At 36.9% G+C, this 18,627-nt stretch overlaps 1 protein-coding gene across 9 annotated transcripts in view; it reads right to left on the reverse strand.

The window, feature by feature from the left end:
* Nucleotides 1-18,627, reverse strand: part of Hycc2 (hyccin PI4KA lipid kinase complex subunit 2) — a 100,667-nt gene that overhangs the window by 13,326 nt on the left and 68,714 nt on the right. For all 9 annotated transcript variants that reach the window (XM_074071382.1, XM_074071383.1, XM_074071375.1 and 6 more), the window contains 3 exons: nt 7,415-7,510; nt 2,283-2,399; nt 1,658-1,745 (listed from right to left, as the gene is read on the reverse strand). In XM_074071382.1, the coding sequence (XP_073927483.1) occupies nt 1,658-1,745; nt 2,283-2,399; nt 7,415-7,510 (301 nt within the window). The remainder of the gene's footprint in view (nt 1-1,657; nt 1,746-2,282; nt 2,400-7,414; nt 7,511-18,627) is intronic.

The raw sequence follows: 18,627 nt of genomic DNA on the forward strand, positions 1-18,627 counted from the left end.
GCCTTTATCAGTAATAGAGATGATGCCACTTTCTTCATCTGCTAACTAGTTGCTTATCATGTGGTCTAAGTTTGAATATAGAAAAGGGTACTATTTACTGGGCTCCTAAGGTCACCAATAAAGGAATATTATGGAATTAAAGTTGACTAATCTCTTCATCTATACTGCCATAGAAATACCACCTCTACTTAATTTATAAAACTGTAGCAAGGCTAAACAAAGAATTTAGAGTCAAAAGTATTATTGCAAAGTACTATTATGATATAATTTTTTATCTTGTTACCTATTTGTTTTAATGTAACCCTTAGGATAAAATTAGGGAGATTGAGATGAGAAAAAAAAGGAATTCAAATATCACAGACCTATTGTAAATGCTACCTCAATAAATTTATATTAAGCTTAAAATATTAAAAAATAATATGAATAAAATGGGGGGAAGGGGAGGGGGTGGGGGGAAGGGGGGAGAAATGACCCAAACATTGTATGCACATATGAATAAAAGAAAAAAAAAAAGGTACTGGCAAGTAGAAAATGCATAAATAGCATTTTTTAAATACCATTATAAAAATACTATGAAAAATTTAGAAAACTGGAAAGAAATAAAAATTCTGCTAGGTATGCCTATAATCCCAGCATTTGGGAGACCAAAGCAGGAAGATCACAAGTTTGAAGTCAGTCTGAGCTACACAGTGAGACCCTGTTTCAAAAATCAAAACTGTAAGAAACAAAGAAAAACTCATCCACAGTCAAATCACCTATTAGACAACTGTTAGCATTTTATGCTTCCTCTATACTGCCTTGATTTAAAATCGCAATAAACTGCTTTTTTACTTAACCACAAGCTTGTGTTTTTCTTTAATAAAAACTCTCAAATACATTATTTCGTCAAGTAAATATCATACAATCTCAATTATTTTCTGCTGTGGAACATTTAGATTATTTTTATTCCTTTACAATTAAAAATGACACTACAATACGTGTGTGCGTGTGTGTGTGTGTGTGTGTGTGTGTGTGTGTGTGTGTGTGTATGATGTTTGGTGTTTACTTTCTGGGATACACTGCTAAACATGGGATAGAGAATTAAAAAAAACTGAACATATGTTATCAAACTACTACAGAGGGATGGTCAGAGTTGTGACCATAAAATAAAGAATGCTTTCCTCATTCTCCTCTTATTGAATGTTCACATTTGTCTTTTAATTGTTTACATTTTTTAACATTTACTTATTTTATAGGGGAGTATGAAATCTTTGATATGGAATAAACTTGTAAGTGACTTTTTCTATCATGTCTATTGAGATTATTTTTTAGTTTCTGTACTGTGCATTAATTTTGCTTTTTAAAAACAAAAATGTTTTAGAATTTAATGTTTATGTGGGGGGAATCAATCTCTTTTTAATAATTTGTCCAATCAATTAAATCTAAAACCATTTTTTTCTTGAGGTTTGAAAATATATTTAAAAATGTTTTTTCCTAAAGAATGTTAAAGTATTAATTTTTCAATTTATTTTAATTTTACTTTTATTCATTCTCTCTCTAACTCAGTAATGCCATTTTTAGGCATAGGTATGCTTAATAAAGAGTAAATAAGCCTCTACAAGTATAAGTTAAACAAACCTCTGTTTTATGGAAAAAAAAAATATGTAAAATAACTTACCAAGAGTGGCTGAGAAAAGAGTTCTAGCTGAGCTCTATAAATGATGTCATCAAGTACTTCCTGGCCAAGGTCCCACTGTCCATTATACCTGTGAAAAAATAGATAATTTACTGTCATTAGTAATATCTCTAATCTTCAACACAGCTTTTTTTTTTATTGTTCCAAGTTCTACTATTTTGCTTATAAAACAAGATTTTCATGTCAATTGTTCTTAAGTTATTTTATTTCTAAACTGTCCTAGTTTTGGTTATAGTAAAATGAAAATTTCAAACACTATGTTTAAAGTAGTTTACAGATGTTTCTTATAAACTAGTTTTTACCATGTGTTGATATTCAAAGTAATCTAATACATTCATGAAAACTTGGGTTATGAAATACATAGATTCATAAATAATTTTCCATAAACCTGACAATTTCTAAGATGACTCCAATTTAATGACTAGTTGTGTTATATGTTGGCTATTTTAAAGTACTGAAAAAAAATCATATTAGGAAAACAAGGTAACAGGCCTACCATGGAACAAAAGATTACACGTTGTGTCTTATAAGGCAAAAAGAGAAATATAAAAAGAGAAATTCCCAATAGTATGAAGAAGTTACACAATTTCATATTCCATCTACTCACATAGCATAATAAACCCCAGTGAGAAGTTGCACCATAAATTCAGGATCCAAAACTATTCGACCACAGAGCTCCTTCCAGTGTTTTTCGTGTTGCCGTGGAAACCCACTCACACAAACCCTAGGAAAATATAGTAGTTATCATATAAAATTTCTTGATTGTGAAATATAGCAATTTTTGCTTCCACAAATTATCCAGTTATTCATTCCTCAAATGTTTATTGATGCCTGTTGTATGCCAGTCCCTGTTCTGGGCCTTGAATATAGTCATGAACAAGTGAAAGATATTTTTAAAAATCCGTGTGCTTATTCATAAAGCATACATTCTAATGGATTTTATCAATAAAACCAACAACTTTTCTCAGAGAGCTAACTTTCTTTCTCAACTTTTCTCTTTCACAAATATCCTTCTCCCTCCATACACACACACACACACACACACACACACACACACACACACACACACACACACTCATACAAATGCATTTCTTTTATTCTCCCAAGTTACATCATGGTGAATTACTAGGTAATACAGAAATTTCAAAATCAAAAAAAAATAAACACTTCAAAATACTGTTGTGAGTTTATAATTGTTTTATTTGACAATTTTATAGTTGTATGTAGTAGAGTTTGAACTCAGGGCTTCATTCTTGCAAAGCAAACACTCTATGCTTGAGCCACACCTCCAAACCATTTTACTCTGGTTATTTTGAAGATGGGGGTCTCCAGAACTGTTTGTGCAGTCTAGCCTAGAACTGTGATCCTCCCAATCTCAGCAACCCCCACCTCCGCCAAGTAGCTAGGATTATGTGTGTGAGCCACAGGCACCTGGCTTTTATAGTTTTATTTAAACAAAATAAACCATGCTCATGAACCATCTGTTCTTTTTTTTTTTTTTTGGTGTGTAGCTAACATTGCGATTGGTGACTTTCATGGCCAATTGGCTGCTCTCTTCATGCTGGGAACACTGTGAGTAATCTCAGACAGCAAGATTTGTTGTACATTATAGCAGCACTTCCAGCTCCTTGATACTGTGGACCAGAGCCTTCCAGAAGCCAATGAGCAACTCCCATAAACTAAGATCTGTCCCCTGTTGTCAATACCTCTGGTTTTCTGCTAGTTACACTTAATTTTAATTTATCAGTCTGATGCTGCATGAACATTTTTGTTTTCTTTTTGAGGATTGTAGGCTCCACAAGAGGTCTGAGGGCTGCCATGATGCCAAATAGGATATGCAGCCACCTTTGTAGGCAGTTACCAAAGAAGAGAGAATTGTGAGTCCATTTTTAGTCAATGCAGCATAAACAACCTCCTAACTCCCAATTCACTGAGATGCTTCCAAAACAGTTAATAGCTATCAAAAGTTTTGATGTGCTTTTATTATTTTAATCAATTAACTTATTAGGATAATTGTTTTGTTTTTGGCAGTACTGGGATTTGAGCACAAGACCTCACACTTGCTAGACAGTTGCTCTACCACTTGAGCCACTCTGCCAGCCCTTTTCTGTGTTGGGTATTTTCTTGAGAATTATTTGCCCAGGCTGGCTTCAAACCTCAATCCTCCTGATTGCTGCCTCCTGAGTAGTTAGGATTACAGGTGTGAGCCTGTAATCACACCTATCTTGTGCCTGGCCAATTAGGATAACAGTGATGGCAAGTTGAGAAGAAAAATGTTAGTGCTTTATGACCTCAATCAATTAAAAAATTATGAACAGGCCTCCCTGCCCCCATCTGTGCACCTACCGCTGGGGGAGCTGCAAAAGCTGAGTAGCCACAAGTTTCAGTGCCTACGTGGACTCTCCTAATCAGAGATGGCAGCAAATGCATCAACACTGAAAGCTACCATGTCTTGATATCCTCATTTGACCTATGAAAGATACTGACAACATTATTATCAAGCAATGGCTTAGATGTGAAGTCATCAGAATGCATATAGGAAGGCTATGAAATCCTACTTAAGCTTGTGGGGAACCCTCCACAAGACTGCAGTAGAACCCAGGCATTCAAAGATCAAGCTTTGTCCAAAGAGGAAGAAATGGAGACAGAGTCAGATGAGGAGGTAGAATGCAACCTGAGCACTGTGGAAATCGCCGATGAGCTCTGTCAGCACTTTGTGGAGACAAAGAAGCGCAGAGAAGAGCCACAGGGTGGCAGCAGCTAGATGCCAAGTGTCTGGAGGACCACATAATCGCTGACCACAGCCTATACTACATTCACCGCACTACAACAGGCCCCCAATGGAGGGGCCTAGTGAGTGCCACCAGGCTAAGATAAGCTGAGCTTTGAGGAGCAGCTCAAGTACTGGCCTGTCATTCCCCTGAAGTTCTGAGCCCTGGGAGCAGAGACCCAAGGGAATGCTTCCTGCACTGGTTCTCCACCTTACCCCTATCCTTTTGATATGTTCCCTTTACCTCTTCTGTGCATCTCTCAGGCAAAGAGGCCTTTGTACTATGATATAAACAAATTCACCAAAGTTCCAGTGGGTCCCTCATGGGGTGGACAGAATATATCAGCCACTTAGAATTCTGTCACCAGGACATATACTGTTCCCAATGCAAGACATTTTCCCTTGATATAAAGTGATGATGTCATATATATTATACCCATTTTTTATGTTGTCCATAACACCATTAAATTTATTAAAATTCTTGCCAGGAAAAAACTTATATACATATTTGTAGCAGATAAGTACAGTTAAGTGATCAATAAAAGACTACAAACTGAAAACAGCATTATATTAAGATAAAATCATTGGTGCATGCCTATAACCCAGCACTCAGAAGGTGGAGGAAAGAGGCCAGCCTGGACTAAACAGTGAGTTCAAGGCCAGCCTCAGCTAGTATAGTGAGACTCTGTCTCAAAACAAAAACAAAAACACAAAATTGTGTGAGGAATGGAAATTCAATTTCAAGAAGAAAAAGAAATTGCACTAGACTATTGAAGAGGCTTCCTAATTTATTCCTCCACAGATAATAGGTATTAAATCATTGTGACATTTATATTGTATACACATAAAATAATCTAGTTTTTAGAGTTATATAAATATTTACACACTGGAAATCCTATCATTTGCAACTAATTAAAATAGGAACTATTTAAATGTCAACTTTAAAATGTATATGAGATACAGTTTTTCAAAATTCTTTAGGGAATATGCAAACAAGTTTGGGAACTATTAAAAACTCTGCTATCACTTTTGTTATTAAGAAACTCTATTGAAGGCCATAAAAAGAGAACTGGCAGATTTCTTTTGATGAATCAAAAACAGTCACTTAGTAAGTTTATCTGCATAATCTGTAAAATTGAAGTTACTACTTAATTTAGATTGGACTTTTGCCAATTAGCAAAACAAATTAGTTTTATAATAGATAGGATTATACTCTCTTCCCAGTAATACAACAATGGGAACCTAAACAAAGTATTTGTCATAGACAGACTCTTGACGGGGTGGGGGACAGGATGATCCCTATCAATCCTCCTTTCTGGTATTTATGCACTATGACATTCCCCTATCACTTGAGAGTGGGACCTGTGACTTGCTTCTAACCAACAGAATACAGCAAAGGTGATAGATCCCACAACTATGTGTACATGATTATGTGATTACATTATATAAGGTAATAGCTCTTGCTGGAGTCCTCAGTTTTTTCGGGTTTTGAAGAAGCAAGCTGCCATGTCATAAGTTCCCTATGTTGAAGGCCGCTGTGATATGGAACTGAGGATGGACTCCAGCAGACAGCTAACAAGAAACCAAAACAAGGGTAAATATGACCAAAGTATATTACATACATGTATGAAAATGTCATAATGAAACTCACTGTTTTATACAATATACACTAATAAAAAAAAAAAGAATGGAAAAACAATGAAACTGAAGCCCTCAGTCCTACAACCATAGGAACAGAGTTCTGCCAACAAAAGTGTTTAACCTCAGATGAGGCTAAAGCCTCATTGTAACTGTAGCCCTGTAAGGCCCTACACAGAGGACCCAGCTAAGCCATGCCTAGATTCCTAGCTCACAGAAAATGAAATAATAAATGTGTGAGGACTGCAGATGTGGCTCAAGCAGTAGAGTGCCTGCTTTGCAAACATGAAGCCTGGAGTTCAAACCCCACTCTCATTAGTCCCCACCCCTAAAACAGTGTGTGGTATTTTAAGCTGCTAAATTTATGGTAATTTGTTATGCAACAACAGAAAGCTAATACAACTTTTGAGAAGGGGTTTGATTTCCTGAAGTAAAAAAATCAGTTAGAATAAACCCAGAATTAAAATTCTGTGATTCTAAACTAATTTATATTACCTAATATTGTTCTGTAGTGGAATTTTAAATTTCATCCAGGCCTGTCTAAATCATTAGAAATTTTGATTTAATACAGATTATAATCTGTGAGACACAAAGAACCCCTCCTCCCCCATCAACACACACATACACAGAGATAATTGGTACGGATGTTAGTCTTTTCCAGCACAGAGATGGTTATTTGTGAAGTGTACAAAGGAAAAGGTTCAAGCCAGGCTGAGTGACTCATGCCTGTAATTCTGGCTACTTGGGAGATGGAGATTAGGAGAATCTTAATTCAACGCCAGCCCAGGTAAACAGGTAGTGAGACCTTTCAATCAATTAAAAAAAAAAAAGGGGGTATAGTCACACCTGTCATCTCTGTTACATGGGGAGGACAAATAGAATTGTGGTCCAGGCCAATGAGAACTTACTCAAAAAATAAAGCAAAAAGGACTGGCAGTATGGCTCAAGTGGTAGAGCTCTGGCCTAGCAAGCACAAGGCTCTGAGTTCAAACTCCAGTAGTTCCCACCCATAGGTCTATGTATTCAAAACTCTAAACATGATTTATAAAAAGTGGCACTCATGGTGTGATTAGGTATATATATCACTAAACAATCCTATACTTAGATATCTTGACCTAACTCCTTCTTAGCTACAAAATACTCCTTTAATGCTAAAATAATTTTCAAGAAGTCATGAGATGACAAGGATTCCTATAGGAATGTAAGTTGCATGAGTTTTGTTTATTGTATCATGAGATGTTAAACAGTGCCCTGGCATAGAGAATATGTTCAATAAATATTTGTCAAATAATTGAATGAACATGAAAGTTAAAAATAATTATTCCTCTCACCTGGAGCCCATCCGACAAAGAGACTGGTAAGATGAGGCAGGCATATATACAATGGCAGAATTATAGCATAGCATGAGAAAACTCAGAACTTCAAACCTAGAAAAATCAATAGAAAATGATTATAAACAATTATTTCTACTAGAAAATATAGTAAATGATGTATTCACTGGATGGTTATAAAACTGTCTTAAATTTGATCTTCATTATTTCTCAATTAGACTACAATAGAATCCTCCTCAAAGGTTTCTCAGTTTCCATTCTCTTTATTACAAGCCACAGTCCTTGCTGACATCTCTATTTTCATCTTCAAACAAATTATCATGCTTGAACAGACAACTCCTCTATCAGGAGAAGTCTGCTATCTTCCTACAGACTGCAATATAAAAATCAAATTTATCACAAGGTCCTTTAAAATAATAAACTCCTTATTATGAGGTCTTTCAAAATCCACCCTCAACCTACCTCTCCAGCTTTAGTTCTCTCCACTGTCTACCACAAGTACCATACTACATCATTCTACTCAACATTCCATGAATATGCTATAGACCTTCATAACTCCTTGCTTTTATACATACTGCTCCCTCCTACTAGGATATACTTTTTCTTTTGAAAAACTCCTGTTTATTTTATTTTTTTAAGGCCAGTGGTGCTGGAAATCAAACTAGGTCCTTGAGCATGTAAGACAAGTGCTCTGCCACTGAGCTGTACCCCCAGGCTCAAATTTTTAACTTAGTTTTAAATTAGCCATAAAGTCATTCTTAGTCATCCCAGCTAAAGGAAACTCATGTCTTATTGGTGTTAATCTAAAAGAGCACTTATTCAACTAAATTGTAATTCTCTGCCCTCTATCTCCTGTTTCAACCATTTAGTAATAAGTAACTCTAGGACAAAGCACCTGATTTTTTCATTTCTATTGTTAGTGTCCAGCAATGTCTAGCATGATGTAATTGCTTAATAAATATTTATTGAATGAATGAATGCTTTCCTAATCTTTATACAACCTCTAAGAAAGTGGCCTCCTAAGCCTAGATATGCATTAGGTATCTAAGGACCTTTTAAAAACATATACTCCTAGCTGGGCACTGGTGGCTCACTAGCTATTCAGGAAGCAGAGATCAGGAGGGTCACGGTTTGAAGCCAGCTCAGGCAAACAGTTTGTGAGACATTATCTGGAAAAATACCCAACCAAAAAGGGCTGGTGGAGTGGCTCAAGGGGTAGAGTGCCTGCCTAGCAAGCACCAGGCCCTGAATTCAAACCCCAGTACCACAAAAAATAAAAACAAAAACAAAAAAACTGAAAATGCATGATGCAGCAAGTTACTCAAAGATGTGGAGGTAAGTAACAAAAGAAATGGTAAAATCAGGGTTTCTCAACCTAGGAACTATTAATGTTCTGGGCCAGATAACTGTTTGTTCTTTTGGGCTATTTTGTACATTTGTAAGATGATGAGCTGTATCCCTGACCTCTATGTACAAGATGTCTACAGCAGCACTCCCTCAGTTTAACAATCAAACGAGTCTTCAGATACTGATTGCTAAATGGGGCTAAATGTGTCAGGGGAGAATCCCTTGGTTGAAATGGAAGGGAGGGGAATTGGAGACTGCAATTTGCATGAATAAACTGTGTAGAACTAATGAATGATTAATTTTGGAAAATGTAACTGTGTGTATTCCTGGTATATCTGAGTATAAAAAATATACTGCAAAAACAAAACAACAGCATAATGAGACTATCACCCTTCATAAGCACTAAGATGGCTACCATTAAAATGTGGAAAATAAGTATTGGTAAGGACAGAGAGAAACTGGTACACTCATACATTGCTAGTGGGAATGGATGGAAATGATACACCACTCTGAAAACAGTATGACAGTTCCCCAAAGAGTTCAATGTTGAATTATCATAGGATCAAACAATTCTATTCCTAGACGTATGCAGAAAAGAACTGAACATATATGTTCACACAAAGATTTGTAAACAATATTCATTGCAGTTATTAAGGTATGAATGTTTGTGCTCCCCTCATATTCTTATGTTGTATACTGATCCCAAATGTAGTAGTAGTAAGAGCTGTGAGGCATTTAAGACATGATTGGGTCATGAGGATTCATTTCTCATAAGTGGGATTAGTACTGTAGCAGGGAGGAGGGCCAAAAAAAGAAACAAGCAAGTCTATGTTCTGATAATGTAGCAGGAGGAGGGGATGGCATAGCAGGGAGACAAAACTTTAAAAATCTAAATGTGAAGAAGGTCACATAGCACTAGGTGTGAATTACCCAACAGAGTTGCATGCAAGCATATATGGATTAAACCTTGCTTTTTGCTTCTGTAACCTGCTTGCAAGGATATATAAGGTAAGACCCGTTTGTTCTTGGGGCTAAGCCTTCGGATGTGAATCTGCCGAGCTGCTGCTGGAATGCTAATAAATAGTGCTTTCTGAAAAGCCTTGGAGTACAATGTCTCTGTTCAAGGTTCCCATAACATTTCTGGGGGCTTGTCTGGGACTCAGAGATGGTGTTTTCACATCCTTGTCACCAGGACTCAGCATCCCCAGCTAGTTGGGAGAGTCTCCCACCAGGTGCCAGTGGACTTGTTGATCCATGTGGAGAGACTCACCTCTCCCAGCTTGCCAGAGAGCAAAGATTGCACAAAGGAACCCAGAGAAGACTCAGGAACCAATTGGAAGTGCCACTTGTCAGACTGGTAAGAACTCGGGTTTGAATAATAGGCCTGCTTTTAGAATGCAGAAGGGGAGCCTGATTGCCTCCGAGTCACCCTAGTAACTCTGTCTGGGGTGAAACCAGGTCTCTCTAGGGAGCAGGGTGAAAGTATGAGAGATGCGTTGGGGAATTAGGGAGATTGAGCACCTACTAGGTTTTCTCACCAGCAAGGTAGACCAGGATGGAACAACAAAAGTAAAAAGAAAGCACTTTGGGTAAAATGCAAAAAACCTCCAGCACTGGAAGGGGTGAGGTTTGACCTTTTCTTTGGAAATAGCCACAACCGAGGTTAAGGGATGGGTAACAAAAATTCAGTTTCAAAGACGGAGACTCACAAGAGAACAGATGCATCACCTACCAATCCACCCGACAGTCCTCTGGGTAAAATTTAAAACTTTTTTTTTTTTTGAGAGTGCACTCTAATTTGTGTGTGTGTGTGTGTGTGTGTGTGTGTGTGTGTGTGTGTGTAAATACGTTGAAAGCATTGGGCAAAATTTAATTTGCTCCTGGAATTCCAGGTCATCTTATGCATGCTTTTGTTGCCATTTTTTTCTGGCATGCTTATTTTATAAGACTTATGTGTGTATAAGTGTAAGTTCTTAAACTGCTCTTATAAGGTTAATGTGACATTCAAGGTAATAAAAAACCAGGGTGTTAGTTTTAAAGATCTCTGTTACAAGCTGTTTAAGCTTTTTACATGTGAATATGTAAACATCATGAAGATGGTTCTTACTATAGAGTCAATGTAAAAAAACTGTTTTTTACATTCTGTTCTCCTGCTACTTTTAACAAAACCAGTTTTGGGGGACTTCCTAACTCATCTTGAGGCGCTCCTACTGTCTAATTTTGACGTTGTGTGGTTCTCCTGACTGGAAGAACTTGCAATCAAATCAGGGTCCCCCTGATTGTCCCCAGCGCACCGCAGCTGGTCCAAGGGACACCTGTGGTGCTGGACTTGCTTGGGTCCCAGCTCCAGCAGCGTTATACCATGGTGCCTTTGGCTCAGAGGGACTTGGATCAGAATTCCTGAGACGCCCACGCCCAGACGGCTTGGGAAGACACGGACAAGGTGAGCTAAGCGGTACGTGGTACTTCCACAGACAACCCTGGGCCAGATCGGCATAGCCCCCTGGACAGACCAACGCCCACATGGGGAAAAAAAGAGAAACTGAGTAATAAGCAATAAGAATAAAGACACATTGCAAAGAGGGTGGGGCACCCTGAGCAACAAAGGAGGGGGAGCAGAATCCCTTCTGGAACTGTAAATGAACAAGCCGGGCCTGGCCGGAAAGACTGCAGCCCGAGCAGGGTGCGCACCCAGCAATCAGGAGCAGGAAAGCTTGTGAGAGTGGTGGAGGGAGGAAAACTCCACAGGAGAGGGGAGAAGAACCACTTCCCACATGAACTGTAAACAAACACCCAGTGCTAAGAAAGTGAGTGCAGTGCCACCTCCTCCAGTGTGCTTGGAAAGGGGAAAGCTTGTAGCAGTGGCATCACACACATAAGAACTCTGAGTAAACAAAGCCTGTGGGGCCAGTCAGTGCTAAGCTCACTCCTGAGATCTGCATAAATAACGCCTCCAGCAACAGCAGGCTGACAGCAGCGGGTAGGCAAGCCACAGCCGCAGATGGTCTTTCACAAAACTGTCTCCAGATTCTTTTTTTTTCCTCTCTCCCTACCTTTGATGAGAAAACAACCAAACTACACCTGCATGCTGCAAAACTTACTGAAACTGTATTGCATTTGAACTTGGGACATTTTGTGGGTTTTTTTTTTGTGTGTGTGCAGTTTTCTTCTACTTTATGCTTCCCCTTTGATGAGACAACTACAGAACAACATCTGAGGCACCATCTCACGGACTGGAGGCTGAGGGACGGACACCAAAATTATTAAGACTGAAACTTCATTGCATTTGAACTTGGAGGGTTTTTTTGATTTACTATTTTTTATTTTGTTTTATTTTAATTATTTATATATAATATATGTATTTTTTCTTTCATTTACTTATTTTTAATTTTTATTCTTATCTTTATTTTTATTTTTTATTTTCAATCCTCTCTGTGTCTCTCTACTGCCTTTTCAGCTTACGGTTGATTAGTACACTGTCTCTCCATGTTTATCTCTTTGAAACTTTTTTTGTTTGTTCCTTTGTTTTGTTTTGTTTTCTACTTGATTATTTGGTTTTTCCCTTTTCCATTAACTTCTTTGCTTTCCAACTCCTCTCACCCTTCCATTCTAAACATCACTAGTGCTATTATTATAAGCCAGAAAATGCTTAATTGCACACAGTACAGGGACAATAACAACACCAAGGACAATGACAGGAAGAAAGAAAAAAAAGGGAAACCAGTTTCCCCACAGCAAAAAATTAGTACAGGAACCAGAGGGAAATGAAGACAACAGATACTCAGATCCAGACTCCAACAAAATGAAGATAAACTATGCCAAAGAACCCAATGAAGCCCACAAGAATAATTTAAAAGAAGACATACTACAGGAACTCAATGAGAATTTTATACAGAGGATACTGGATAGGGTCAATCAAAATGTACAGGAGACACTCAAGAAATTCCAAGACAGCAAAAATAGAGAATTTGAAAAAGCAAAAGAATAAATAAAAGAAACCATAGAAGCACGGTATAAACACCAAAGTGAAACAGAGAACATGATTAATAAAGAGATAAATGAACTCAGGACAAAAATAGACAGCATTAAAGAGGAAACGACACAGGATATGTAAAACCTCAAAAAAAGAACAAAACAGAATTACAAAACAAAACGGGAGGACAATCTAGCAGAATAGAACAAACAGAAGACAGAATCTCAGAACTTGAAGATGAAATGGTAATTAAAGGAAAAACCAAAACACTATTAATTAAACAACTCAAGACCTGTGAAAAGAAAATGCAACAACTCACCGACTCCATCAAAAGACCAAACTTGAGAATCGTGGGGATCGAAGAAGGAGAAGAGGTGCAAGCGAAGGGAATGCGTACTATATTCAACAAAATAATAACGGAAAATTTCCCAAATCTAGAGAAAGATATTCCCACACAGATGCAAGAGGCCTCCAGGACTACAAACAGACCAGATCAAAATAGAACAACCCCACGACATACCATCATTAAAACAACAAGTTCAGAAACTAAGGAAAGAATACTGAAGGCTGTAAGAAAGAAAAAACAAGTAACATACAAAGGTAAAATCACATCATCAAAATCACATCAGACTTCTCAACAGAAACATTAAAAACAAGAAGAGCGTGGGGTGAGATCTTCCGGGCACTGAATGAAAATAACTTCAAACCCCAGGATACTCACCAGAAAAACTATCATTCAACATAGATGGAGCAATAAAAGTCATCCATGATAACCAGAAACTAAAACAATATGTGACCACAAAGCCACCACTACAAAAGATTCTCTAAGGGATTCTGCACACAGAAAGTGAAACCCAACATAACCATGAAAGGACAGGCAGCACCAAACTACAGGAAAGGAAAAAGCAAGAAAGTAGAGAGTAACCTCAACTTAGGCACACACAATCAAACCTTCAAACAACTAAGACAACTAAATGGCAGGAATCACCACATACCTATCAGTACTAACACTTAATGTTAATGGACTTAATTCACCCATCAAAAGGCACTGCTTGACGAAATGGATTAAAAAGGAAGATCCAACAATTTGTTGCTTACAGGAGACCCATCTCACCGACAGAAATAAGCATTGGATTAGGATGAAAGGTTGGAAGAAGATTTACCAAGCCAATGGCCCCCGAAAACAGGCAGGAGTAGCAATATTTATCTCTGACAAGGTAGACTTCAAACATACATTGATCAAATGAGATAAAGAAGGACATTCCATCCTAATAAAAGGGGAAACAGACCAAAAGGAAATAATCATCAACCTATATGCACCCAATGTCAATGCACCCAAATTCATCAAACATACCCTGAAAGACCTAAAAGCATATATTAACTCCAACACAGTGGTTGTGGGAGACTTTAACAACCCAGTATCATTAATAGATAGGACATCCAAACAAAAAAATCAATAAATAAATCCAAGATCTAAAATATACAATAGATCAAATGGACCTACTTGATGTCTACAGAACATTTCATTCAACTTCTACACAATATACATTCTTCTCAGCAGCCCATGGAACCTTCTCCAAAATAGATCATATCCTAGGGTACAAAGCAAACCTCAGCAAATATAAGAAAACAGAAATTATACCCTGCATACTATCTGATTACAATGCAGTAAAACTACAACTCAACAACAAAAGTAAAGACAAAAAACATGCAAACAGCTGGAAACTAAATAACTCATTACTTAATGAACAATGGGTCACTGATGAAATAAAAGAGGAAATTAAAAAGTTCCTAGATGTCAATGAAAATGAAAACACAACCTACTGGAACCTATGGGACACAGCAAAGGCAGTCCTGAGAGGAAAGTTTATAGCCATGAGTGCATATATTAAAAAGACTGAAAGATCCCAAATCAATGACCCAATGATACATCTCAAACTCTTAGAAAAACAAGAATAAGAAAATCCCAAAACAAATAGAAGGAGAGAAATAATAAAAATAAGAGCTGAAATCAATGAAATAGAAACCAAAAAAAACCATACAAAGAATTAATGAAACAAAAAGTTGGTTCTTTGAAAAAATAAACAATATTAATAGACCCCTGGCAAACCTCACTAAAATGAGAGAAAAAAACCCAAATTAGTAGAATCAGGAATGCAAAAGGGGAGATAAAAAAAACACCATGTAAGTCCAGGAAATCATCAGAGACTACTTCGAGAACCTATATTCAAATAAATTTGAAAATCTTAAAGAAATGGACAGATTTCTAGATACATATGATCATCCAAAACTGAACCAAGAGGAAATTAATCATCTGAATAGATCTATAACACAAAATGAAATTGAAGCAGCAATCAAGAGTCTCCCCAAAAAGAAAAGTTCAGGACCTGATGGATTCCCTGCTGAATTCTATAAGACCTTTAAAGAAGAACTGATACCAACCCTCCTTAAACTGTTCCACAAAATAGAAAGGGAAGAAAAACTGCCAAACACATTTTATGAAGCTAATATTACACTTATCCCAAAACCAGGCAAAGACATCTTCAAAAAGGAGAACTACAGACCAATCTCCTTAATGAACATTGACGCAAAAATCCTCAACAAAATAATGGCAAACCGAATTCAACAACACATCAAAAAGATTATTCACCATGACCAAGTAGGCTTCATCCCAGGAATGCAGGGGTGGTTAAACTTACGAAAATCAGTAAATGTAATAAACCACATTAACAGAAGCAAAGACAAAAACCACTTGATCATCTCAATAGATGCAGAAAAAGCCTTTGATAACATCCAACACCATTTCATGATAAAAGCTCTAAGAAAACTATGAATAGAAGGAAAGTACCTCAACATTATAAAAGCTATATATGACAAACCTACAGGCAGCATTATACTTAATGGAGAAAAGCTGAAACCATTCCCTCCAAAATCAGGAACCAGACAAGGACGCCCCTTATCTGCAGTTCTATTCAACATAGTACTGGAATTCCTAGCCAGAGCAATTAGGCAAAAAGAAGGAATAAAAGGAACACAAATAGGTAAAGAAACTGTCAAAATATCCCTATTTGCAGACGACATGATCCTATACCTTAAAAACCCAAAAAACTCTACTCAGAAGCTTCTAGACATCATCAATAGCTATAGCAAGGTAGCAGGATATAAAATCAAAACAGAAAAATCATTAGCATTTCTATACACTAATAATGAACAAACTGAAAAAGAATGTATGAAAACAATTCCATTTACAATAGCCTCAAAAAAAATCAAATACTTAGGTGTAAACCTAACAAAGGATGTGAATGACCTCTACAAGGAAAACTATAAACTTCTGAAGAAAGAGATTGAGGAAGACTATAGAAAGCAGACAGATATCCCATGCTCATGGATCGGTAGAAACAACATAGTAAAAATGTCTATACACCCAAAAGTAATCTACATGTTTAATGCAATTCCCATCAAAATTCCAATGATATTCATCAAAGAGTTTGAAAAATCTACCGTGAAATTTATATGGAAAAACAAGAGGCCACGAATAGCCAAGGCAATACTCAGTCAAAAGAACAATGCTGGAGGTATCACAATACCTGACTTTAAACTATATTACAAAGCAATAACAATAAATACAGCATGGTACTGGACAAAAACAGACATGAAGACCAGTGGAACAGAATAGAGTACCCAGATATGAAACCACACAACTATAAACAACTTGTCTTTGACAAAGGTGCTAAAAATATACAATGGAGAAAAGACAGCCTCTTCAGTAAAAACTGTTGGGAAAACTGGTTAGCAGTCTGCAAAAAACTGAAAGTAGATCCATGTATATCACCCTATACCAATCTTAACTCAAAATGGATCAAGGATCTTAATATCAGACCACAAACTCTAAAGTTGATACAGGAAAGAGTAGGAAATACTCTGGAGTTAGTAGGTATAGGTAAGAACTTTCTCAACGAAACCCCAGCAGCACAGCAACTAAGAGATAGCATAGATAAACAGGACTTCATAAAACTAAAAAGCTTCTGTTCATCAAAAGAAATGGTCTCTAAACTGAAGAGAACACCCACAGAGTGGGAGAAAATATTTGCCAGCTACACATCAGACAAAGGACTGATAACCAGAATATATAGGGAACTTAAAAAACTAAATTCTCCCAAAATTAATGAACCAATAAAGAAATGGGCAAGTGAACTAAACAGAACTTTCTCAAAAGAAGAAATTCAAATGGCCAAAAAACACATGAAAAAATGCTCACCATCTCTAGCAATAAAGGAAATGCAAATTAAAACCACACTAAGATTCCACCTCACCCCTGTTAGAATAGCCATCATTAGCAACATCACCAAGAACAGATGTTGGCATGGATGTGGGGAAAAAGGAACCCTCTTACACTGCTGGTGGGAATGTAAACTAGTACAACCACTCTGGAAAAAAATTTGGAGGCTACTTAAAAAGCTAGACATTGATCTACCGTTTGATCCAGCAATACCACTCTTGGGGATATACCCAAAAGACTGTGATACAGGTTACTCCAGAGGCATCTGCACACCCATGTTTATTGTGGCACTATTCACAATAGCCAAGTTATGGAAACAGCCAAGATGCCCCACTACTGATGCATGGATCAAGAAAATGTGGTATCTATACACAATGGAATTTTATGCAGCCATCAAGAAGAACAAAATGTTATCATTCGCTGGTAAATGGATGGAATTGGAGAACATCATTCTGAGTGAGGTTAGCCTGGCCCAAAACACCAAAAATTGTATGTTCTCCCTCATATGCGGACATTAGATCAAGGGCAAACACAACAAGGGGATTGGACTTTGAGCACATGATAAAAGCAAGAGTACACAAGGGAGATATGAGGATAGGAAGACACCTAAAAAATTAACTAGCATTTGTTGCCCTTAAAGCAGAGAAACTAAAGCAGATACCTTAAAAGCAACTGAGGCCAATAGGAGAAGGGGACCAGAAACTAGAGAAAAGGTTAGATCAAGAAGAATTAACCTAGAAGTAACACACATGCACAGGAAATTAATGTGAGTCAACTCCCTGTATAGCTATCTTAGCTCAACTAGCAAAAACCCTTGTCCCTTCCTATTATTGCTTATACTCTCTCTTCAACAAAATTAGAGATAAGGGCAAAATAATTTCTGCCGTGTATCCAGGGGGTGGGGGGGGAAGGAGAGGGCGGAGTGGGTGGTAAGGGAGGGTGTGGGGGCAGGGGGGAGAAATGACCCAACCATTGTATGCACATATGAATAATAAAACAATAAAAATTAAAAAAAAATAAAGGATTCCTTTAGGCTTTCTAATGAAAAAAAAAGAGAGAGAAAAGAAAACCAGTTTTCAAACTTATTTCAATCAGGTCTTACTAGGAAGCAGGTATTCAGGGGTTAACACTCTGGCTCAGACCAGAGGAAGAAAAATAAATAAATAAATGAATAAAATTTTAAAAAGAAAGAATATGGGGGTGGGGGTGGTGGAGAGCATCCTACAGCAGACATCTTGAAATTTTGGTAGTTAAAAAAATGACCTGAGCCTGTTTCATTGTCATAAATAAAATTTAGAATTTAATTCTCATAATACATGGGTCTATTAACAAATTGGCTTTCTATAACTTTCTATAAGTTGTTTTTATAAAAAAAATAAATTTAAGGTTACTTTCTTTTTGTTTTTTTCATGCAAATATAAGGCTCTAAGTTAAAAAGGTTTTACGGGTTATTTTCAACACGTAACAAAAAAATATATATAAGGTATTAAGGATATGGTTTTCAAAAAATAATAGGTTAAAAAATACTTTTTAATTAAAAAAAAAAGGATAAAGACAAGCCTCCCCACCCCAAGGGGATACAGAATAAGTTGTCATAATGGTATAGAGTAAGTT

The sequence above is a fragment of the Castor canadensis genome, chromosome 4 (genome assembly GCF_047511655.1).
Source record: "Castor canadensis chromosome 4, mCasCan1.hap1v2, whole genome shotgun sequence".
NCBI lineage: Eukaryota > Metazoa > Chordata > Mammalia > Rodentia > Castoridae > Castor > Castor canadensis.